This window comes from Salvia miltiorrhiza, chromosome 3 (assembly GCF_028751815.1).
Source record: "Salvia miltiorrhiza cultivar Shanhuang (shh) chromosome 3, IMPLAD_Smil_shh, whole genome shotgun sequence".
NCBI classification, from domain to species: domain Eukaryota; kingdom Viridiplantae; phylum Streptophyta; class Magnoliopsida; order Lamiales; family Lamiaceae; genus Salvia; species Salvia miltiorrhiza.
The window spans coordinates 33,769,126-33,795,082 of NC_080389.1; the positions used below are offsets into that span (position 1 = coordinate 33,769,126).

Genomic DNA, 25,957 nt, shown 5'->3' on the forward strand with positions numbered 1-25,957 from the left:
TGATGAGTTCAAAATTTTCATGTTGAATATAGTTCTCGAATTAGGAATAACCTTGCATTTCCCTAGAAAAACCTTGTTTTATATTCCCTCATTTTTGTGATAGTGCCTCTGAATATAGAACCATGAGGAATACGCGTGCACACTCTCACAATGCTGAGAACACAAGTACCAATCACGAAGGCAAAGCTGGATAAACTCATCCAACTAATGGAGGAGATTTCATGAGTCAATTTCTGAGCGCCTTACAGGGTTTTGTCCAGCAGTAGTCCCAAACTCAGGCTACGGAACCTGACCTAAACCGGACCTCTAACACGATAGATCAAGCTGTAGAGCGATTTCAGAACTATAATCCACCACGATTCAATGGACGTGATGGACCGCTCGCAGCCGAAGAGTGGTTGGAAGAGCTTGAATGGACTTTCACTCACATCAACTGTACCGAGGAACAGAAAGTTTCATGTGCTATTTTTCAACTCAAAGAGGACGCTCGACAATGGTGGAAACATTTTTATCGTCTGTTAGGAGAAGAGGATTGCAATGTTCTAAATTGAAAAATCTTCAAGGGGGTGGTAATGGATAAATATTTCCCCCTCTCATTTAGAGAAAAGAAGGAGACTGAGTTCTTTGAGTTGAAACAAGGGAACATGACTATAGAGGAGTATGAGAGAAAATTTAATGAGTTAGCTAGATTCACACCACACCTAGTTGATACAGAAGATAAGATGATAGCCAGGTTCAGGAAAGGATTGAGAACTGACATCAAAGGAATTATGGCTGCACATGTGATCGAGGATTTCAGTGATCTGGTTAAGCGAGCCGAAGAGGTGGTGACGGGTCTTGGATCAAACATCCCTGCACCAAAGCCAACCAATCAACCTATAAAAAGGAAGTGGGAAAACCACAATCAAGGCGGAGGGAATTTCCAAGATAAGAGGCCGAAGTTTGGTGGAAATACTAGTGCGGAACAATAGGGACAAAACCACAATGCCAGAAATGTGGAAAATCTCACTATGGAGAGTGCATGTGGGGTAAAGGAATTTGTTTCTTCTGCCATGAACCAGGACACACTGTGCAAAACTACCCTAAGACAAAGAAAAATGTGACAGATGGAAAGAAGAACGTTGGGCCAGAAAAGAAAGGAAATGCCCGATTCTTCGCTTTAGCAGATCAAGAAGCAGCGGAAGATGACGACATAATGACTCGTACGTTACTTATATTTGGAATACCAGCGGTTGTTCTATTTGATTCTGGAGCTTCGCACTCGTTCATTTCTGCTAAGATTTGTTAAAAGAATCATATTACTTGTGAAGTAGAAAACTTAGCCTTGAACATAAGTGTCCCTTCTGGAGAATGCATCAAGACAGATAGGATTTCTCGGAGAATTTCCTTGAACTTTAGAAGTAGAAAGCTTGAAGCTGACTTGTACCTTATAGAGATGCACGATTCTGATGTGATTTTGGATATGGATTGGCTAAGTCAAAACTTTGCGACAATTACGTGTCACGAGAGGGAGATTGTTTTCAAGGTTCCAGGCAAGAAAGAATTTTCATTTCGGGGATCAAAGTTTGGAAAAATGCTCATGGTGATATCTGCAATGAAAATAATAAAGATACTGAATAAAGGCTTTGGTGAGGCTTATCTCGTAAGCATTGTAGGCAAAGAACACGGAGAACTTACCCACGAGAGTGTGCCAGTAGTACGTGATTACCCCAATATTTTTCCAGAGAATTTACCTAGAATACCACCAGATAGGCAAGTGGAGTTCGCGATCGACTTAGTGCTTGGAGCAGCACCCATTTCAAAAGCACCATATAGGATGGCGCCAAAGGAATTGGAGGAATTAAAGTCACAACTACAAGAACTTTTGGACCTAGGGTTCATTCGACCAAGCGTATCAACCTGGGGAGCGCCAGTCTTGGTTGTCAAGAAGAAAGACGGAAGCATGCGTATGTGTATCGATTGCCGTGAGCTCAATCGACTTACCATCAAGAACAAGTATCGTCTACCAAGGATAGAAGATTTATTTGATCAATTGAAGGGCGCAAAGGTGTTTTCAAAAATCGATTTGAGGTCAGGTTACCACCAACTCAAGATAAAGGGAGGTGATATATCGAAAACGGCTTTTCGGACAAGATATAGCCACTATGAATTTGTAGTTATGCCATTCGGTTTAACCAATGCTCTAGCAGTGTTCATGGACCTGATGAATCGTGTTTTTCACTCATATTTGGATAAGTTCGTCACAGTTTTTATCGATGACATCGTGATATACTCAAGGGATAATGTACAACATGAAGAGCATCTTAAGATCATCTTGGAAACATTGAGGAGTGAGAAATTTTATGCCAAATTTAAGAAATGTGAATTTTAGCTGGACCGAGTAGTTTTTCTTGGTCACGTGGAGACTGCTAATGGAATTGAGGTGGACCCAGCTAAGATTGAAGCTGTGAATAATTGAAAGACACCTACGAATGCTAGTGAGGTGAGGAGTTTTCTAGGACTCGCTGGTTATTATAGAAGATTCATCGAGGGATTCTCAAAGATAGCGGGTTCGATGATATAATTAACAAGGAAGGGAGTTACGTTCCAGTAGATTAATAAGTGCGAGCAAAGTTTTGAGGAGCTTAAAAGAAGATTGACGACAGCACCGGTATTGATCATACCCAATGGATTAGACAATTTCATCATTTATACGGATGCCTCAAAGCAAGGTTTGGGATGTGTTCCAGACAGTTGAAGCCACACGAGCATAACTACCCTACACATGATCTAGAGCTAGTTGTTGTGGTTCATGCGCTAAAGATTTGGAGACATTACTTGTATGGTGGAAAATGTGAGATCTTCACCGATCACAAAAGCTTGAAATATTTCTTCACGCAGAAAGAATTGAACATGAGACAAAGAATTTGGCTAGAACTCGTGAAGGATTATGACTGTACAATACAGTACCACCCAGGAAAAGCTAATGTGGTGGCGGATGCACTTAGCCGAAAAGGCGAAAGACAACTAGCTTCGGTGATAACTCAACAAGAGACTTTGATAAGAGAATTTGAAAGGTTGAAACTCGAAGTAGTGACTCTGAATACCCAGGAAGCTATGCTTGCAACTCTAGTTGTTAGGCCTACATTGCGAGATCGAATTAAGAAAGCCCAAGAAACCAATGATTTCCTCTAGAAAATGAAGAATAAGGGGATTAGAGATGATAGTATGGGTTTCTCATTGGCAAACGACGGAATGCTTACATATACAGACAAAATTTGTGTCCCCAAGGACAAGCAGTTGATAAAAGAAATTCTGGATGAGGCACATTGTGCGACCTACGCAGCACATCCTAGAAGCACCAAAATGTACCAGGATCTTCTAAAGATATTTTGGTGGAGAGGAATGAAAAAATCGATAGCCGAATATGTGGGCAGATATTTTGGTGAGACTTTCGAAGACAACACACGGTCACGATGCAATTTTGGGTAGTCGTAGATTGACTTACTAAATCAGCACACTTCCTTCCTGTAAAGATGACATACTCAATGGACCAACTGGCGAGATTATATGTTCAAGAGGTAGTGAGACTACATGGAGTGCCAGTATCTATTGTCTCTGATCGAGATCCAAGATTTACATCCAAGTTTTGGCAAAAATTTACATGCAGCTATGGGAACTAAGCTTAATTTATCGACAGGTATCACGTTTGCAGCAGGAATGTTGAAACAACACAGCCGAATAACTCGGATAGAATAGTCTGCTACGCTCCGATGTCCTCGATCTTCAACCCTTACCCTTGACCTCCCGTCAATACAGAGTGAGCCTTTACAGATGGACTGCCTAAGACTCCTCCGTCAAAGCAAGGTTTGAAGAACTGGTGTCATGTTTGCAGCAAGACAAAATTACGAGTTGGTTGTGAGCGAATGTTAGGTCGGTGAAAACGCACTCCCAAAACGTAAGGATGAATGAGGCTTCTTGCTGCTTTTATAGACCTTCATGTCGTGGTTAGTTTCCTCCACTTCCCACTTCCAGAAGCTTCCAATAACCGCTGCAATCCACCTCCGAAAACTGCCAGTCGACCAGTCTGGAATGTTGGTTGAGAGATCATGGGTCCTGAAAAATAGAAACTAACAGCCCACCACTTTGGACCATGATAAACCACCTTTTCACTTATTAAAAACGTGATCAACAAGCATAAAACCTTTATTCCACAACCAAACAATAATAAAACGTGAAAGGAAGGTAAAGATTAAATATATACAATTACCAATGGAGTGTCAAAGTATGGAGTCAAGGCAGACTCTGAAATGTTGGTTGAATCCCAGAAATATTGACACCATGAATGTTATCAACATTCCACCCAACATTGAAAACACGTATGTTATCAACATTGGTCCCAACATTGTCGGAGTCAACATTGACTCTAACATTAATTATTGTCTATTTTAATATTATGTGTTTACCATATGTGAGTTAAATTAAATATCGCTAGGGGCCAGCATAATTGGTTCAGGATGGAAAGATCCTTGGTATGCCACAATGCATTCGATATACATGTTAAAGTTATGGTTGCAACCATAGTCGCCAAGGGCCAGCATAATTGGTCCAGGACGGAAAAGGTCCTTTGTATGCCACCGTGCGACTTTCAATTATGAATATTACAGCAGATCATATGTATTTCCATTTTATTAACGTGGACAATGATTGCATGTTCTGACACTGAGTATATTTTATATGCTCATCCCATATTTAACATTTTCAGGTAATTAAGGTTGGAGACACGTAGAAGATCGAATGGGCGCGTCAAATAACCCTTTCGGAAAAGATGATATGTAGTAGTTGCACCTAATATTTTGTGCAGTATAGTTTTGAGTCTCAAACCACTTTTGAGATTATGTATGACTTATCATCTTTTATATTATCACATCATCTTCCTATTATAGCTAGTCTTCTTTTAAATTCCAATTTATTTCAAATATTTTATTTAAGAATTTATTTATTTGAATTTCTTTATAATTCAAATCTTTATTTTATATTTTTCGTTGTCAAAAGATTATTTAAATTCATATTTAACACTTTATTTAGATTAGGGTGTTACAACCACATACTCTTATTCTTATTGACAACTAAGCATGGTTGGTCACCTTTTTTAGGCAGTGATTGATACCCAAATAAGGTAAAATAGTTCAATAATCTTACTTTATTGAGGTGTTTGGTATCTCATATTATTTAGGAAGGTAGCATGTGATGATTAAGAGGTCCAACCTTATTCTACCGTTTCAGTTTGATAACTAATATCCCCTCACTCTTTGGATTATTTATCCGATGCAAGATTACTAACTTTTTTTTTGGGTAACTTTTTTCTTTCTATTTTTCTTTTAATATTGAATTATTGATTTAAATTTATACTTTCTCCGTCCGCCAAAAATACGTCACTTTGATTGGACACGAGATTTAATAAGATGATTGGTGATTTGTATGTAGTGGAGAAAGGATCCCACCATTATATGAAATGAGTAGTTGAATTTGAATAATAGATGATTTTTTTGTAAATTGATAAGGAAAAAATGTGGGACCATGTCCTAAAATGGAAAGTGGCATACATTTTGCGGACAATTGTGACATACTCTTGGCGGACGGTGGGAATATAAGATTAAAATTGCAATTTGTTGATTTAATCTATAACAGTATATTTGCTACTAAACAAAAATATTAATTATCTTAAAATTATATGTTAAATACCAAACACATATAAAGAGTAAATATCTCATCTAATCCATATTATTTATCTAAATATTTTATGTATCACTCTCTATGTCTCATTACAAATGTCCCACTTTCCATAATAGAATGTCTCATTACAAATGTCGCATTTCTTTTTTGGTAATATATTCTCTCTATACCTAACATTTAAATAATTTCCACCAATCCACTTTATCTAATTTCTACACGTTTCCTAATCTTTGTGCCCAAAAATAATGAGACATTTGTAATGGGACGAAGGGAGTACCATTTATCTCAACTTCATCTAATCCATATTATTTATCTAGATTTTATTAATTACCATTTATCTCAACTTAAAGTGTTTCTTTGTCAATTATGTTAAATCTACGCAATATGACTGTGTTGTTATTGTTGATTTTAGAACTATCCCTATCAGTGATCAGTCTAATCATCAACTATTTAACTTTTTCAATATTTAATAAATTTTTCTTTTTTCCACATCACTAATATTCTATCCAATCCAACCACAATTATTTTCGATGATTTATTAACAACCACTTCAACTACTCAACTACAATTTTTATATAATTATTTTTAGTTATGATATTTTTTATTGTATTAAAAATAATTAAAAATATAAAAATTCAAAAAGGACATTTTCAAAGCTTGGATGAATTCAAAAAATATAGTGTGCGTATAATTATGACAATCTTGATGTCTATTAATGGAGAATGAAAACAAATGATATTTTTTTATTTTCCAATAATTTAAGGTGTAAAAACTATCACATTTTTATTTTAATATTTAAACAAATTCCAACAAACAAATAAGTGTGTGAAACGTGTCACAATTTTGTATCCCCACTTTGAAGGTTGGGTGGGTCTCAACATAACTATGGATCGTCACTTCATTTCATTTATTTTTTCTGTACTTTTTTTTAAGGTAAAATTAATATAAATAAAGAATAAGAGGAGTATAAAGGATACCCAAGCCCTTACACAACGAAACACAGTATAGCCAACCAACATCGGAAACCAAAATCGGAAGAAAACTTAAGACATCCTGGAAGGAAGACAGCTAAAAGGATCTAAAAATCACTCATGGGGCGATGCGAACTAGGATAAAAAGCCTTAAGCCATCTCCAAGTGCTAATGATATTACCATCCATCTTTGAAAACTCTCATTTCTAGCTTTTCAAATTTTCCAACACACACATTGTCAAATGGTATTACATATAAGTTTTACAACCTTATTCTCGCCTTTCTCAACCATCTTATAGAAGTTGTCCAAACTTGTCGAAGAAGTAGTAGAAGAAATGTAACACCCCATACTTTTCCTCATGTTGTGAGATAGTGTCTTAACACTATTGAGAGTACTGAGATGTCGAAATACGAGACTATTTTTTTTTATGAGCAGATAAGACAGATTGTCTTTAAATAGAGATATGAGTGGACAAACCAATGATAGAATTAGAGTGATGAGATTTGAGAAATGAGTTGAGATAGAGATGCTGATTGAATTGAGCTGAGATTTTATTTTATTTCCAACTACCGGGAATAGAATTACCGGATACCGAATTATCAGAGTTTGACTGTCCTATTAAGAAAATAGGAATAATGAGTTGGAAATAGAGTCGAGGAAGAAAGAGTGAGAAACCTTGATAAATAGAGTCGGTCAGAGAGACGTCTAGTTTGTTTGTGTCTGCCGACCGCTTTGATGTGATGTTATGTGAATTTACGTGACTGAGTGATTATGTGATTTTGTGACGTGTGTCATTATGACCAAGTTATTATGATTTTTATTCGAGACTTTAGCATTTGGAATTTTGATTAAGTTTCCAAAGCAAGTGTGGTTTATTTTTACCGAGAAATCGAATGATGACGGTTTATGGAAATTTTTCCTAGCATAATATTTTTAAATTATTTTTCCTACGAAGAGGAATATTATAATTGAGTGAGTGCACTAATATTAGTGCTATAATTATTTTATTTGGTCACATGAATAATTATGCTATGGTATTTTATTAATGAGTAATTTTTCCATAATTATTGTGATTATTAATTGATCACCCTTCTCACATTTTTTTTTCTTTAATTTCCCTACCATGTGACTAAATACCACAAATTGCCAAGTGTATTAAGTGAGAGTGTAGAGATTGAGAGTGTAGAGATTAGAGAGAGAGACCAATGCAATTAATGCCAAATATTCTTAAAGATTTTCAAATCTTTCCAAATATTCTCAAGATTAGCAAATCCTTCCAAATCTTGCAAAATCTCTCTCTCACCTCACTCCCTCATTTTCGATCACCACCTTCTCTCCCTCATCTCTCACTTCACCTCCATTGACAACCATTAACGAGACCTTCGGAGCTTCACAAAATCACACCAAAAACACAAATCACCCTCTAAATCTTACACTAAACACTACCACCTCCTTGAATTCAAGATGATCTTTGGAGTTTGATCTTCAAAGTTAGAGAGAGAAAGTTTGGTTTTGGGTGTAAGTTTGGGTAAGTGAGCTTTAAATTCATAGATATAACTTGTATGATGATATATATGAGTATATTTGAAGGATTGAAGCAAGAAATCACCCCCTCTCTTATTCTTCATAATTTTCGAAAATATGGGTCTCATACCCTTCAAAAAAAATTTCTTTTTCTTTTCTTGATTTGGGGTGAAAAATGAGTTTTATATGATGATTGGTGAAGATTGATGTGTGTTGTGAAGTATGTGCTTAGAAATGAGAAAGTTTGATGTAGTTTAGTTTACCCAAAATTGGGAACTTTTGAGTTGATGATTTAAATGATGAATTGATGATGTAGATGAGTCCATGAGATGTATATGATGATGATTGATGGAGTAAATTGAGTATATGATGTCAATTGATGATTTTGATATGAGTTAGTTTACTAAAATTAGGGCTATGTGTATCTATGCTCTAATTTGTAAATTGATGGAGTATATGTGAGTTTAAATGACTAAAATTGATAGATATATGATGAGATTAAAGATCCATGTGTGTTTATAAAATTTCAAAGAGTTTAGTTTAATAAAAATCAGGATTTTCTTGCTTATGTGTCTATTAAGTGATTTGTCGTAAGATATATGTTTTTGAGCATGATATTAGTGTTTTAATATGTTTGATTAAGTCTATTGTAAGCTAAGTAAAATTTGGACTTAGTTTAGTTTGAATGAGTTTTTGAGTTTTCATAATTTGAGAAGTCGATGATTGATTAAATGAGGTCTATTTTGCTTTATGACCATTATGTGAAAGTTTGTCATGTTTTATAAAGAGTTTTATGTTGATACATGAAGTTTCATTAGAGTTTAGTTTATTTGATAAAAAGGAAATTTATATGTGTGAAATGAGTTATATGATGTATGAGGTCATTAATGAGTGTTTGGGTAATTTTGAGCATGAGAATGAAAAGAGAATTGAATTGATGCGTTCGTTGAAACGTTTCCCTTGAGATTTGAGTTAAGATGTAAAAGAGGAGAGTTAATTTGAGTATGATGAGTATTATATTTTGCTTGAATGTTTTTGAGTGTTATATGTGTTTAAAATAAGCTTTGATGAGTTTTCTTGGATGGAAGGTTGAGTTGAGCATTTAAGAGTTTGAGATGAGATTTTGGTGATTTTCGTAGGCCTACTGACCTACTGTGATCGACGGTTTGTCGGTGTCAAAAAGCTTTGAAATTTTATAGCAAGTCCCTACATGAGTCTTGAGCACCCCTGTAAAATTTCAAGTCATTTGGACTTCGTTTACTATTTTTATAAAATGCAAAACCTAAACTGCACATTTCTACCGAGAGTTGCAGAGAACAGGGGAAAGAGTCATTATTTTCAGTGACTTCCTGTGTAATCTAGCCTTCCAAATTTTTATGGTATTAACCTTATTGTGTTATCTAGATATCCACCAAATTTGAGCCCAGTTTGACAACATTTACTATTTTTCAAAAATCAAAGTTTTCGATTGCTCAAAACTGCCGAATATGGTAGACTGTAGTAAAACAGTCATATCTCCCAAACCACTTGGAGTTTTTGACTCTACTGTTTTTTATATGAAACTAGACTCGAAGACCTTTCTTTTGGTATGAGGCTAGAGTCCAGGAGATGTCGGAGTCAGAACTGGTTAATTTTTGAAGTTGAGTCAGTGTGTAAACAGAGCATGTTTTGATGATGTTTGATTGTATTTTCTTATGTGCCTTACGTGTTTGTGTTGCCTATGTGTTTGAGTGAAAATTTGACGAGTCTTATATGAGAGGTTAATCGAGACTTAGAACCATGATTTTCTTGAAACCTATCCTTGAGCTTAAGGATTTAAGATGAGTGGGGAGTCTATATAGAGTTGAATAAGGAAATAGAATATGAGATAGAGCAAGAGTTAAGGCATGAGATTTGTTAATGAGTTTCTAATCGAGATTCATTTTTTGACATGAACCTTCGATGATGATGATGATCCCTGAAGACACGAGCAGAGCAAGGAAGTAAGTAACTCCGCTTTGACGGGAGATTTTGAGTAAGGTCTTCAGGTGGGCAATATTTTGAGTATACGTATATCGTACGAGCTTTCTAAAATGATTTGATGATGTTATGAGATTAACAAATGTTTTGAGATAAATGATATTTGAGAATTGTTTGACTTGCCAATTTTTGATGTTGAGCTTGTGTGTTACCCTCTACTGTTGAGACGAATTCGGTCCTGCCACAAGCGGGATTTTGTGCACAGAGGCGACTGTGAGCCGTCTTCGGGTCGGCCGGTCACGGTACTTGAGAGGGAGGCCTACTTCTCAGTACCTTTGATGATGAGTAGTGGATGCGGTACATGCATGATGAATGTTTAAACTGCGCAGTTACTTATTTATGATGTTGATTATGAAAACTGCATGCACAGATTCGTTTAATGCTAACTTATTTCTGTGTATTGCTGAGATGTGGCAAGCTTCAAACTTATAGCTCTAAGAGCACCTTTCTTGTTTTTCGGCATTTGCCCACTGAGTATTATGTACTCACGCCCTGCATGTATTTCTAAATGTGCAGGCTAAGCGAGGAGTGAGATTGGTCTGGTGCTGGTGGGGGATCGTTAGATGACGTATTTACTTTATCGTATTTCCTTTTTAACGATAAAGTCTGGATGTGGAATTACTTTGAATATGAATCAAGTAATATACTCACGGTTATGTGTCTTCATACATATAATCGGTTCGCCTTTTGCTGCGATACTCTGCATATTATGTTTCCTTATGAAAAATAAGCTATACCTGTTTTGTTTTTATTCGTGAAATTCCTGATAATTAAAAAGTTATAGCAACGTTGACGATTTTACCCTTGAGCACATTGATGATGATTTTCCTTAGCATTCTTTAATGCGAGCTTCCGCTTGATGTGCAACCTATTCTTCTTATCTTTTATTCTTTTAAAAATAGTCGTATCGATACTCGTACCCCACTATCACTAGTGTCGGGAATCGGGCTGCGACAAGAAATCTGTAGCCACTTACAGATAATTTTCTACACACTGCAAAAAAAAAGGGTTTTAGTGGCGACAATTTTTGTCACTATATGTGTCAAAATCGTCACTAAAGCATCATAGTGACAACTTTTGTGGTCGTCGGTAAGTCGTGGCTATATCAACCGTCGCTAAAAGCTACAGTGATGATGACAAAATATTGTCACTGCAAATCTATTTATTGTCACAGATGATGTTGCCACTGAATATGATTAAATTGTGACGATTTTACTTTTGTCACTATATTTTGAAATTTGTAGCCACGTTTCAAGCTTGTCACAATAGTTTCTATTTTCAGTGACATGATATTGTCGTCACTATAATTATGTAATTTAGTGACATGATACAAACGTCACAAAATTTTCCAGTCAATAGTCACAATGTATTTGTTGTCACTACAATTTTTTCATCTAGTGACATAATTTTTACCGTCACTACATAAACCAGCATATAGTCGCATGCTTTTATCGTCATTAAAACGTAATCATTTAGTCACATATTATAATTGTCACTATACATGTATAATTATAGAAATTATTTTAATATTAAAAACTTCTTTAAAAAAGGGCGTGATCACATTTATTTCTAAAAAATGGAATTATAAAATTGATATAAAAGCTTATTTAAGAAATGACGTGATCACATTTATTTCTAAAAATACTAGATCGAATTACAAAATTGATGCGGATGCTTCTGTAAGTAAAGACGTGATCATGTTAGTTTGACAGTATTGTTTCATAAGACGTTGAAAAAAGCGTGATCACGCTTATTTCTAAAACATCAAATACAAATTGCAAATACAAGTAAAGACGTGATCATGCTAGATTCACTTGGTGGTTGCTAATTTGAGCTTCTAAAGACTCAATCCGAGAGGCCAACTCTTCATTCTTTTTGTTCAGCTCTGCATTCTCCTTTTTGCAAATCAAGATTAATCCTCTCTCTCAATCCGAGAGGCCAACTCTTCATTCTTTTTGTTCAGCTCTTCATTCTCCTTTTGCAAATCAAGATTAATCCTCTCTCCTCTTTTGGATAGTGGCTTTAATCCATCTCCACATGCACAAAGTCGGCTCAACTTTTCCTCGACGAGAACCTTGACAAAAGCCACATCTTCTGACATATGATCGTCAGTTCTTCAATGTTTTATACTAGTTTATACCATTGTCTTAAAAGACCACAACAAAAGATGAGCTGTAAAAAAAATATAACATAAGGCCAAAAGAAGAGCAACAAGCAACCATAAAGACATAACATGAGATCTCACATCATGTGAATTAAGTACACTAAAAGAGTTTAGTTAAAACCTGGCTGAATCATCTTACACATGGAGCTACAGTTAAGCTCAATTTACTACCGGGTTATAAAGTTCTTTTAAGCGGTTTGAGAGCAGAGTAGAGCCTAATTTTCTATGACTCACAATGGGAAATAGGCTTCACTCCAACCAGAACGTTTATAAAATGAGTTTATTACCACAAAATCAGAGTCAATAATAGGACTGACTCACTTTTCCATCTCAATTACATAAGTCGTTTTAATCTATTTTATAATGCATTATCTTCATTCCAGCCAATCCAGCTCAGTGTAACACACAACTCTTAATCACAAAACTTCTCCTGTACATGTAATTAAAGAAGCCACAACCAGAGAAAACTAGGTGAACTTAAATTCCTTTGCAACAGAAGCCACAATCCACAATTGTTTGAGTAGAATTAGGGATTTCGTTTGAGTAGAACTAGGGCTCTAAAGAAGCCAAATAATTATTTGCATATTTAACAACCACTGATATGCATCGGCTTAATATGCCACCATTTAACCATTGCATGCCAAGAAACTACACAAAATTTCAATTAATCCACAAACAAAAAGTAGTAGTAGCCAAGAATGTTAAGAAGAGAAAATGAGAGGAGAAAGATAAAATACCAGAGAAATTATCTAAGAGACGAGTCAGAGGGTTATGTGGGGATTCATCGATGGCGAATAATTTCGAACAGGGGCCTGCCGACGACGACGAAGAAACCTTCGAGCCGAAGAAGAAGGCGTCGATGCTGGAGCCAATAAGGCCACGGTGCCAGTCATTTTCTAACCAGAGCAGGCGATTGAAAAGCCATCGGAAGAGATGAGGCAAAGACGACCGGTGTTTTCTGAGATCGGGTAAAATCGACGCCCGTTTCTGAGATGAGGCGGCGGCTATGGTTTCGAATTCACTAACTGTGAAGAGAGATGAGATGGGGTGAGGGTTTCTATTACTTGGGTAAAGATATGACAAGAGATGACGGTGGAATTCACCCAAACTTAAGACTTACCTCCCCTCTAGTTGTACAATAAGCAACACCATGAGAGAAGAGAAGGGGATATCAGAGCCAATCTCACCCGACCACTCTTGGAGATCCTTTTCACTAGCAACGCAACCAAGTGAATTACACTCCAATAAGAAGTTAATGGGTTTAAATTACAAAATTTACCCAAAAGTAGTTGTCAATCCCTGTCTTTTTGCTTCAGTTTCATCGGAATTCGAAGGCCTTAGCGGTGAGCGGCATCGGAACCAAAGAGAACCTCGGCTTGAACCAGGGAGAGAGAAGTCGGAGGCCGTGGCGACGAGCGGACGAATTCAGGGGAATCGACGAGGAGTAGGCTGTAAATTGGGGACCTAGGGCTTCCAGTAGAGAGAGAAGGTCAGTGAGGGGGAGGTGGGGGGGCGCCACCGCTTAATATACGAGCGGCGGCTGGAGGGTGGAGGCGAGGCGATGGAGGCGATGGAGAATAAATCTGAGAGAGAGAGAGAGAGAGAGAGCGCGCGTAAGCGGCTGGAAAAAATATTGAAATAAGGGTTTGGTGAGAACGTGTGTAATATATATCAGAACTTGTTATTGAGTGGTGGCGGTAAAACAAATTCAATTATTTTTGGGATTGACTCAAAAATTTCAAACGCGCTAAATTCAATTATTTTGGGATTGACCCAAAATCATGGCAAAATATATTTTTTATATTATTATTATTGTTATTATTATTCTTATTATTTATTTTTAAAACATTCACCAAAATATCTAAATATTTTTTCTATCAAATTTTATATTAGTATAGAATAAGGTTTTGAAACTTTTAATATATTTATATTTCACAACATATTTTCTCGAGACAATAATAAATTGTAAATCCAAAAACTATTAGTGAATTTCGCTATTAAAATTGACCTGCCAAAATTAAAATTGACATTATATTAAAATAATTTACACAAAATTATCTATAAATGTACACTATATATATATGTATGTATATACATGTGTGTTTGTGAGTGTTAATATACTCTAATGAATTATTTATAGTTAATGATATATAGTTTAATTTTAAAATTTGTATTTTGATAAAATAATAACAAATACAACCCAATAACAATTATTCTATAATAGAAGAGTAACGGTGATAACATTTGAATTATTTATTATGCATTAAATGGGTAATTTAATTCAAGCAAATTCGGCCAACCTTCAATTAAACTCTCGAAGTGAAATAATATTTGATTCTGCCAACCAAAAAAAAAATTGAGTTTACAATTGTTGTACTATAGTTGGGAAAATAAATTTGCTTTCATTATGTTACTATAAGATGTGTGCTAGTTTTATATCTACATATATTATTATAATTAAAATTCAAACATTATTATTACGATAAGATGTGTGCTAGTTTTATATCTACATATATTATTATTACGATAAGATGTGTGCTAGTTTTATATCTACATATATTATTATTACGATAAGATGTGTGCTAGTTTTATATCTACATATATTATTATAATTCAAATTCAAAATTTATTGGTTGACACTAAATTAAGTTGATTGATTAATTTAAATATGGATATTGTATAAACAAATTAATTACATATATACATATATCTATACCCGAACAGTATTCTGTTACCGGTTAAACGGGTCTGTTAAACAGGTAATTGAAATACCATTAAAAATAATTTAGTTATATTACAGGGTAGTCATTTAGTAGAGTTTATTTAATCAATTCACCTTCACGATTCCTTGTGTGATGATCATGAATAAGTTTCTCTTGGGTGCCCCTAGCTTGGAAAAGATGATTTTATTTATTGATTAAATTAATAAATACTTCAATATTCGATCTATCAATTTGAAGAATCTGATCATAATCGCGTCAATCATTACACTTTTAGTATTGAAATAAGGGTAGTAAATTTGAATGAGATGTTCTCACAAGACGATCACGACTCACGTAAATTCTATGTAGTTAATGATTTCATTGAGTTGAATTAATACAATATAGGGTTTGATAGTTTATTGTTAATTAGAGTATTATATTTGACTATTTATAAGTTTATTTAATTATTAATTTTCAAATCGGATGGTGCAAATATTGTACATAATTAATATCAAATGTTACATTTTATAGTTTTAGGAATAGCATCATATGATTTAAAATTTTAGTTTTCATTTTAAGGAATGATATATCTTATTCAATTTAATTATTCCTTCTAAGTCATTCATACAAAATTGTACTACACAACTCTAAATTTCATAATATATTAAGAAGACAATTTTTTATTGTAAAATTTTGGTTTGAAGTACAAATTTGATTAATATACCTTTTATTATGACCCTTACACGCATAAAAAGTTAATACAACTCCTTCTTCTTATACTTTAAATTAATAGGTAATAATAAAATGACGTGTAAATAGATGATATTTAAAACACTATAGTTTTAAAAAATACACAAGATGTAAATTATGTTTATCATTTGTAATTCAAAAAATTATTTAAAATTTTATACCAAAATACATGTATACTTTATTAACTTTTAGTACAATAAAAAAAATTAATAATAAAATTGTATATTAAAATTAATATCCCAATACATAAAAAACGATCAAATCTACACCAAACACATAAAAAACTAACTACTATAATATGAATTATTGATGTGTGTGTGTGTGTGTATATATATATATATATAATTTTAGATATTGTACATATTAAAATTACCTAATAGCATATTGTGATAATAAAATTTGTCATTTTCTATTATTTGTGATGGAAGATATTATTATAGTATAGAGATGGTTGGAGTGGCAAAAAAAGATTGTCACAAACATATAGTGACGACAAATATTGATAATAAAAAAACGTATCACTAATATATAGTTTTTTATATCAAACAAATATATATATATATATATATATTTATTTATTTAGTGACAACACCATAATCGTCACTGATATATAGTCACGATAAATATTGACAATAATATATTTTATCACTAATTTATTTTATTGTGACGTGATAAATAATCGTCACTATACATATATGGTTATAGTGACATAAATAAGATCGTCACTATACATATATAGTTATAGTGACATAAATAAGATCGTCACTAACTTTTAGTGACAAAAAATATTGACAACAACAGAACTTGTCACTATTATAGTTTTTTGTGACAAAAAAAATAGTCTCACAACATATATGTTTGTAGTGACGACGGCATGATCGTCACTGACGTATAGTGACAATAAATACTGACAAAAAAAATTGTGTCACTGTTACACATTTTTGTGACGATAACATTTATTGTCGCTACATATATATTTATAGTGATAAAATTATGGTCGCCACTAATATATAGTGACAATAACTACTGACAACAATAAAATTTGTCACTGTTACAGTATTTTGTGACGACAAAAATTAGTGTCACAATACAGCCGTTTGCAGTGACAAAAATTTTATCGTCACTCATATTGTCGTCACAAGAACCTATTTTTCTTGTAGTGACATCGAGGCAGCAAAAGGGCACAACAGCAGGACATGGTCAGAGGACTCCAAAACAGAATAGCAGAAGGGGCAGTTGTGGCCATCATTCTCGAGCAAAATTCCTCTCTTCATCAACGTGTCTCTAGTTGAAATACTGCCTTGAAGAGCTTTCCAGGCAAATGACGATACTTTGCAAGGGACGCATTTAAGCCAAACTAGTATGCCCGCTCGTGCGATGCACGACCAATGTTGAAATTGAACGATATTTTAAATAAATAAATACATATATTAAATATAATTTAAATATAAATAAATGCAAACATAAATCTCAATAAAAAATCGAAGTTATGAACAACATAATCTCAATAAACACATGAATCTAAAAACATTTGAATTTTCAATTTTTGAACTACCAATTAATTATTTATAATTGATAAAAATGAACAAATATAAGTTTAATCTTTTTAGTTGCCATAAATTTTTATAATAGAAAAAAATATAAATAATTTCTAACAAAAAAATAAAATAAAAATAGAAAAAGGAATGAAATAGAAAAAAAAAAATGAAGAACCGTAGCATTTAAAGAAAGAAGATAGGAGAGAGAAGAGAGAAAAAAATAATTTTGTGACTTTAAATTATAATAACGTATTTATTTTATACTATAATTTTTACATCAAATTAAAGATCTTGTTATCAACTTTAATTTAACATCCATATTGAATATTTTTTTATTAATCAAAATTTATGATTTTTAAAAGGGAATAAAAAAAGTGAGGAGAGAGAAATTTTGATGGGAAAAAGTAGCTGTTATACTGCTCTTTTATATATTATATAGATATAGATTTCCTTGAATGCAGTCGGGTTGGCATCCATAGAGAAATGATCATTGTGGATAAGTGAATACATCTGCTTTCTTTATTTGTTTTGGGTTATTACCAACCTCGCGATCGACCCTTTGTGGAAATGGGAGTCACTAGCAATAGTCTTATAATTTAATCCTATAATTTTACTACTTCCCCGTTTTGTGAAAAAATATGCACCTTTTGTTGTTTTTGGTAGTCTCACAAAACATGCATTTTCTATTTTTGAACACTATTTCATTAAACTTTTTGTAGTTTTTTTTTAATCTTTTTTTTCATATTTATTCACGAAAAATCATTATGATCCGCAGCTACTTTTTGTTAATGAACTCATTATCCATTATAATATTATATAAAGTGAAACTAATCTTCCACTCGTAATACACTCTCATGTAACATTTCTTAAAACTTGTGTCACTCATTCTACCGCATGTTTTTAAGAGACAGAGTGAGTATATATTCCCTTTCATATGTTTTTTTTAAGAATCTTTTTAGAATATTTCATTTTTTTTCTTATTTTCTTTTGTTTTCTTTGAATTTATTTTTTCTAGTTTTTTGTTTCTTTAGAGGGGGATCTTTATGTCGTTTTTATTACTTCAAAAATTTAAACCTTTTTTATTTATTTAAATTTTCGTGCAATTATGTAATTTTAGTTTGAATTAATTGATTTAATTATATAATCTTAATATTGTTACACATTTTCGGAAATTCAATTGAATATGCTATTAAATTTAAATTGAATATATATAAATAAGCAGCTGTTTCTGTAGCTGCAGCATCGGGATACCGGGGATGGAGAGTGGGGCCCAGAGACAATGTGATTGGATATGCAGCCACCCATCACGTGCGGAATGTAGAGGCGAATAGTCAAAATTGGGAACAACGTGGGAACTATGAAGCCGCGAAGCACCCCGCCTTCACTTCATCCTCGCCGCCGCGCTGCTGCTGCAACACAAACAGCCATCTCCTCTTCTATTCAATTAATCGCCGGTGTGTTTTTTTCTCCCTCATAACCTAATCATCTTTTATGGAATACGTCTTCGATTCCCGATCTTCTCTTTTCCATTTAGATTGCTTGCTTAGGGCTTTGCTTCGATTTTCACCCTTCATTTATGTTTTCCGTTTTCATGCTTTTTTCCCCTTTTACCGGATAGTTAATTTTGCCCTCATTTAATTTCCTATACTTTGAAATTGGAACTTTTTTAATTTCTTGTATTGCAGTAACTGAGTGTAGCTCAGCTGAGTGCAAAAAAGGGGAAGCCATGGGATCTGAGGTGTGTGCAGATGAAGTAATAATGAATGGAGAAGTTATTTGCGGAAGTTGGAGTTTCATCAGTAAAGTAAGTGATGAGGAAGCAAAGAATGTGGCAGGGCCAGCAACTCCTGAGGAAAATGGAGAGCATAACCACCCATCATCATCCTCATCTTCATCCCCACCTCCTTCTTCTCCAACCACCTGCTTAGAAACCCCCAAAGAGACCTTATTCGACTCGTTTGCTCCGGGCTCCGACAAACTGTTGCTTGCTCCGCGCCACCGGAAATACAGGGAAGAGTCACGCAACCATGTCGTCCGATGCCTCAACTTCAAAGATTTTGATAATGATGAAGAGCGTTTGTTTGAGATTGTGTATGGCGCCATCATGGATTCTATTTCTGCAGAGCTGGAGCTGGCCAAAGCTGCTGCAGGTGAAGAAGCTTCGCCGCCTAGATCTACACTTCTCACCGGGGTTGCCGAGACGTGCCCAGCACCGCCTACCAAGTCCGCCGCAACTAGGAAGCGATGCATCATCGACAACGCAATATGCAGAAAGCTTGACTTCTCACTCTAAAAGTTGATCTTGGAAAAGTAGTTTTTACCGTTATCATATTGTGTAATATTATCACTTGTAGGATTGTTCAAATACCATATTCCTTCAAGGCACTAATTTAGTTTTCTCCTCGAAACGGTCAACCAACTGAAATATATTCAAAATTAATCATCAACTCAGTAAAATTTTAAAACTCCCCCTATTCTGCTACATTTAGGAACATCGAGGCATATAGCTAAGATATTCATCAAATGTTAAAGTATTCTATTGCTTTGTTCTACAGCTTCTACAAAAAGCAAAGAAAAGAAAAGTAGAGAAAACATCAGCAATGAGAGGACCCTCTTTATTGTGAGGCTAGAATGTCGAAGAGCATCAAGTCACTAAGTCTTCTGCACCTGAAAACAAACTAGGCCCATATAACCGATCTACCACAGCATGAAAAACACAGTGGCGTAAACCGAGGTCCTGTGCTCTTACTTTCCAGAATCTAAGAGTTAATCAATCTCCTGTCACAAAAGCTTTCTCTTCATAATATCTTCGCTCACTTTCAGCTTTTCTCTCGTTTCGTTTCTGCAATAATCGCTTTAATCACATATCTTTATCCACAATAAACTCGTAAATCTAAAAAATTAAACAAGTGAAACCTGGTATGCATCATGATTTGATACAATCCTCTTGATTATCGTGCTAGTTGTAATCTCCAGAGGACTTTCCAAAAGCTTAAAAATTCCCATACTGATAGGAACCTCGTATGGATTCTCCTTCTCCTACAAAAATAGCAGTGTTTTGGTAATTAAGATTCTCCTAACTAATCTATATTTGTAACTGATTCCAGATCTTTTAGCAGTGTACCTTCTGATAATCATTATCCTCAGAAACAGATCCGTGCACAACCAAAGAGATATTGAAAGTCGTAACCTGCAGCATCAGGAATTAGAAACCAGATGAAAGCTGACGATAGAAATGCTTGATTTCAAGCATATAAGTATCAAAGATTAATTCAGCATATACTCCATGACAAGATAAGTAGAACTGAACCTCAGAATAAAGAAGCTAGCAAAATTGCATGATTCAACAGAAAATGATTATTATTTTACTAGTCTAGTATTGCAGCAAGTCATCATGTGCTTACGAAAAGAATGAGGTTGCAAGCATATGCTACTTTCTATGTTAAAATCCATAGGATTTTCTTCTTCAAGCTGAATGAAGAGGTTGCATTTGTTCTCGGAGAACATACCAACATGCTTTTTTCGACACTGTATTCATGCACATAACTATCTAGTAAAATGTGAAATCACACTTACCATATCTTTCGACACCTCCATTGGGGCACCAATTATAACCTCATCCACATATCGGCAAGCCAATACACTCAAGCTTCTTTCATGAAGATTCATAATTGGACGGTGTTGTCCTCTTTTTGCACTACAATAGACATGATGGAAATTTTATCAAATATCTACCTCAAGAGTCTGCAAATATATAATCATTATTCTTACACCCTGAGGCCACAGTTAACAAGCGTCTTAGTACAAGTTTCATTTAAATGCTAAGAATTTAACTTCAATTACACTAGTGGAACTTTGAAGTTTAGATATGGCTATGCATGTAAATACTGTGAGTATGTAAACATAAATATTTTCATGAGAAGAACTTTCTAATGCTGAGTTGGATTTTACTATTTGCAAGTAAGAGGCACCAGCCAATTTTATTCAAACTGGTAGAAGTCCTCCAGTCCACACAATTAATACAAAGCACCACAATTAGTGGAAATATTGTACAAGTGTATATTACAAGGCTAGCCTTAGTGCAAACTTTTGATGCCATCAGAGAGTGCACAACTAAAAATAAACAAAAGCATAAACACTTGCTTCAGGAAATTTTGGTCAAGGCATCTGTCCTCTCTATATCGGACATTTGATCGATTCAAATCAAGACCACATTTGTTCTTTTTTATTCCAATTTATCCGCATCCCATTTCAGACAATGTTAATAAGCAAGAAAAACCACCTCCTTTAGATCCAAAATCATGAATCTCTTCTTTCAACTTTCTATAACATGTGCATTCCTGACTCTGCCAAGCAAGCAGCAAGCCAATAATGACAGTTTCTATGTCTAAAGAGTAAGAGATTTTCTCATCACTTAAAATGTTTTCTCTCCCATCCTCTGCCCATTGCCCTGCTGTGTCTCAGAGCATATTTGCATTTTCATATTCCACATTTCTTTGTTAGGGTTGTCCAAAGAAAAGGATATTAGAGATCCCATTAGGTGTCTTTACCTTAAAATAAGTAGTTCACACTTCAGATAATCATGTCGCCAGGAATATTTAACAGCAAGTTTCTCATTCCATTCCATGCTAAGAAAATAAAATGTCGCTTTTCATTCTCTAAATCTAAACAAGATACTATAATAAGGCCCTAAGCATTTTTGGTGGAGTGCAATACATTAATACATCCCACCAATTTTTACAGGTACAACTTTCTATTCTGAAGCCCATCATAATTTCTGTCTTTCTTGGACAAGGCATCACAGAACTAACATTTGATCACAATCCATTCTAGTTGGTCTGGATTTGCCCAGGGCAAAATCACAAAAGAATCCTCATAAAGTAAAATTTTACTCTTGAGCATCCGCCATTCCAAAAGATATTAGAAATCCCATATGCCCCCCCCTCCCCCAAAAAAAAGAGCTGATAGACAATTGGAAACCTGACCCCCTTAAAACATCTGATCAAACCAAAACCCAACAGACATTTAAAGGGACGTAAATTTTACTCAAATTATTCAACTTTACAAGCAAGCACGAATAATTATTGCATACTTTAACCTCAGTCTAAATCTCATCTAATTCTTTATTCAGTCAATTCTCATCCCAACCAAGAAAACAAACCGACCATAAGTGCAATTCTGTCATTCTGGACAGCTTGATCCAGCAACAGTAAGCTTCACTTAGAATATCATTAGTCACTATCGATTCCATCGGAGAGAATAGTGAATCTAATAGGATTTGAAAACAGTTAAGGGCTTGGCTATGATCTAATAAATATGTGAAGCATCACGTGTCACAACCCATTCCAAATAAATTTGATGTAAGAGCATCTATGGCAGCCTATGATCTGCTGGCTCTAAAAAAGTGCTTATCTAGGAATAGTGATTATCTTTTGCAGAATATGATACATCAGATTTTACATGCAAAACTTAATCCATCCAGTGAATGAAGAAAAATAAAGATTATACCTAACATTATGATCGGTATGGATGCCTACAAGAAGAAAATCACCAAGCCCTCGGGCAAGCCTGAGTATCTGTATAAAACAACATATAACAACTGAGCACATAATGCTAATAGAAGAAGTTGCAAACAATTATACTATCATTGTAATAGTAGTAATAATGTAGCAAAATTAATTCAACAAAGACAGCAACATGAGACAAAAGAATGAAACGATGATATAGACAGAAATTAAAATCTTAAATGAAGCATACATTCTAGGCTAATATCTAAATTAAACCATATGCAATCATCACATACCTCCACATGTCCAGCATGGAAAAGGTCAAATGCACCGTCTATGTAAATTATACGAGCATCAGGTCCAGGCCCCTAAAAGAGAAGCAAACATAAATTTTAGAAGCTCATTAATATTTTAAAATACCTAAGTGACTTTTTATTTCCACATTGAAACTGGAAACAGAATAAAGAAACAGGAGTCCTAGCATGGTTATCGAAATAGATCATTATCTCACCCTCCCATAAGAAGGAAGAAGTAAAGCTTGGATTGGTTGCAGTACAATGTCTATATGAAAAGGCAAATTGGTACGGGAGTAAAAAATTGCATATGATTTAGTTTCTATTTAGTTGCCTTAGTTTTTACATTAATCCCATAACACTCACACTATCAAGCGTCCTTGGTTCCATGCCATTTAGCAAAGCAAGAAGCTAATCCAAATATTTATTAGTTATGCTTAAAGATGTGGTTAAGAGAGACTGAATCACAATTGCATTCAAAAAACATCACAAAGAATAGCTCAAGGATTGAGAACTCACACATTCATTTATATTCAAGACATAATATCAAATTATTAATGCAAATTAGCAGGATAGGGAAGAGCAGGTAGCAAAATGAAATAATCTCCAAATACTCAAATAATTGTTGGTATAGCTAGATAGCATATTTTAAAATAATCAGTGAATTCCCATTATTAATCTACATGCCTTGCCATTCGAGAACTGGACAATTCTGCGAGAGGTAGGTAGAAAATGAGATATCCGTGTCCCACTGCCAGAGACACCATCTTCAGATTTGTTGTTGCGACCATGACTGAATTGTCGTTGCAGAGTTGAGCGGCCATTGCTGAATTGTCGTTGCAGAGATGAGTGGCTATTGCTGTCCCCAGTTGACCTTTCTCTCACACAGAGAAGCATACGACCTAGTAAACAAAATATTTAAAAAATGAAGCTTTGATTCTTTATGTTGAAAACCTTTTACCATAATATAGAGGCAATAACTAATAGAACTAAACAAATCCAGTCTCTGCATATAGGCAGCACCGTTTGAGCATTGACGACGTTACAACATATCATCCTGTTTTTTTTTTAAATCAAAAGCTATGATGTAATTATACACACCTATATTCCAAGCAACCAAAAACATCAATTTTGAGAGAGGTAAGGCAGCATATTCCTATCGCATGCATACAGGTAAATAAACAAGAATTGGAATTACAGACCAACAATATCAGTGCTCGAGACCCCCTCAGTGCGCTTTATCTGTTTATAACGGCCAGCCTTCTTGGCAAGGGCATAGGCATCAGTGCCATCTGGAAGAACGCAAGGATCATCCCCATGAATAATGTAATCAATGTTGTACTCATCAAATAGCTTTCTCATGAACTCTTCGGTTATAGCATAGGGAGCATCAGGGATAATTTCATCCACCCATTTGACACCACTAACCATGATCATCCTAAGGCAGAAAGCAGGAAAGGATGTTCAACAAACTCACTTGCACAAGGACTTGTAAAAAACATCAACAATACAGATAAAAGGAAAGAGATTAATGCATCAATCGTTGTATTATAATAGATCAGGTATGAATAGACAAACACTTTGAAGCAAAATCGCATACGTAACCAAATTGAGAGCAGGAAGCTGAAATGAGGTACCTCTCGTCAAGAGGAGTAACAGGAGGGCCCTTGTTGGCAATAATCTCGGCATCGCTGACAACGCCGACGACCAATTGGTCGCCGAGAGCTCGGGCCTGACGGAGGGCATTGCAGTGGCCGTAATGCATCATGTCGAAGCAGCCGTCCATGTACACCCTAATTGGCCTCTTCTTCTTCTTAATGTGCGGCAAAGCAAAGCGTTGGAAACCCAGCATAGACAGCCCTATTACAAGCCCGCCGATCAGCCATGACGCCGCAATCCGCTGGCTGCTCCCCCCTTCTAAACCCATTTTCCTCTTCGCGCGCGCTTTCTCTCTTTCTCTCTCTTGATATTTGTATGTATATATTGTAGTCGATTAATATGAATAGATTCTCAAAAAGTTAACTACTTTTATCAATTGATAACTATATTACGTCGGTCACTGAACCAATCAATCAAAATGCCTTCCAATTGGATATTTGTGTAAAGGAAGGAGGATGCCTTTGCCTACTTCCTTTTTCTTAGGTTAGGCTTTCTTTCTTCCGCAGCTTGCTGGGGACTGCTACCCTCTCTCTCTCTCTCTGTTTTTCAATTTCTTTTTTCCTTTTTTTTTTTTTTTTTTTTTTTTTTGAGGCTGTATTTGATTTTCTGTCATCTATTTACAGAATATCTATACCTATAATTCATAATGTACCTCTAAAAGTCTACTATAAATGTTTGAACTATGTTATCCATGTTAAGTTTATTTAACTACGTATGTATCTTCGAATAACAATTAATTACTATATCTTATCTAATCACTTTGCATAAATGTCTCTATATGTTTCTTTGTATAACGCTTTAAATAATTTACTATTATTTGGGTAAATATCAATTTTTGGTCTATTATTTAGGTGTTTTTTTATAAAATATCTCACCTTAAGGGTAATTATCATCATTTAACATTTTTTTGTTTGTGGCCTACAAAAATAATTTGGCTACTGTAATTGACGTGTTCCGACAAAGCGCCATATTAACTGTACACGTGAATTTTTTATTTTTTTAAAAAACTATAGAAAATCCACCTTTCAAAAACGCATCTACAGAATAAAAATAAAAATGTTTTCTTCCTTGGAACCCTATTCTAACTCCTCCCTCCCCTGCCATTTCCTTCGCT

The 25,957-nt window shown here is 34.6% G+C and overlaps 3 protein-coding genes and 2 long non-coding RNA genes across 8 annotated transcripts; 3 read left to right on the forward strand and 2 right to left on the reverse strand.

Annotated features, from left to right (window-relative positions):
* The first annotated feature begins 572 nt into the window (after positions 1 to 572).
* Positions 573 to 2,371, forward strand: LOC131018685 (uncharacterized). Its single transcript, XM_057947399.1, has 3 exons — positions 573 to 957; positions 1,062 to 1,202; positions 1,314 to 2,371. The coding sequence occupies exons 1-3, from the start codon at positions 573 to 575 to the stop codon at positions 2,369 to 2,371; spliced, it is 1,584 nt and encodes a 527-aa protein (XP_057803382.1).
* Positions 2,372 to 7,891: 5,520 nt separating this feature from the next.
* On the forward strand, positions 7,892 to 10,935 carry LOC131016404 (uncharacterized). Its single transcript, XR_009098980.1, has 3 exons — positions 7,892 to 8,215; positions 10,175 to 10,238; positions 10,747 to 10,935. It is a non-coding gene; the product is annotated as an uncharacterized LOC131016404 (long non-coding RNA).
* An 877-nt stretch (positions 10,936 to 11,812) lies between these two features.
* On the reverse strand, positions 11,813 to 14,010 carry LOC131016405 (uncharacterized). Of its 2 annotated transcripts, XR_009098982.1 has the most exons (4): positions 13,674 to 14,010; positions 13,515 to 13,607; positions 13,132 to 13,419; positions 11,813 to 12,402 (listed from the first exon to the last, which is right to left on the reverse strand). It is a non-coding gene; the product is annotated as an uncharacterized LOC131016405 (long non-coding RNA). The 2 variants fall into 2 exon arrangements; XR_009098981.1 differs by having other exon boundaries at positions 13,515 to 14,010.
* Positions 14,011 to 18,627: 4,617 nt separating this feature from the next.
* On the forward strand, positions 18,628 to 19,792 carry LOC131016408 (unknown protein 1-like). The gene is made up of 2 exons (XM_057945105.1): positions 18,628 to 18,838; positions 19,070 to 19,792. The coding sequence occupies exons 1-2, from the start codon at positions 18,742 to 18,744 to the stop codon at positions 19,675 to 19,677; spliced, it is 705 nt and encodes a 234-aa protein (XP_057801088.1). The 5' UTR covers positions 18,628 to 18,741; the 3' UTR covers positions 19,678 to 19,792.
* A 19-nt stretch (positions 19,793 to 19,811) lies between these two features.
* LOC131016407 (ethanolamine-phosphate cytidylyltransferase-like) lies at positions 19,812 to 25,481 on the reverse strand. Of its 3 annotated transcripts, none has more exons than XM_057945103.1 (10): positions 24,822 to 25,481; positions 24,387 to 24,622; positions 23,872 to 24,086; positions 23,188 to 23,259; positions 22,893 to 22,960; positions 20,961 to 21,081; positions 20,509 to 20,574; positions 20,301 to 20,423; positions 20,134 to 20,226; positions 19,812 to 20,051 (listed from the first exon to the last, which is right to left on the reverse strand). In XM_057945103.1, exons 1-9 carry the CDS (start codon positions 25,109 to 25,111, stop codon positions 20,155 to 20,157), a joined length of 1,263 nt encoding a protein of 420 aa, XP_057801086.1. In that variant the 5' UTR covers positions 25,112 to 25,481; the 3' UTR covers positions 19,812 to 20,051; positions 20,134 to 20,154. The 3 variants fall into 3 exon arrangements, with proteins under 3 accessions (XP_057801086.1, XP_057801085.1, XP_057801087.1); XM_057945104.1 differs by having other exon boundaries at positions 19,887 to 20,073; positions 20,110 to 20,226; XM_057945102.1 differs by having other exon boundaries at positions 19,812 to 20,226.
* Positions 25,482 to 25,957: the final 476 nt, after the last annotated feature.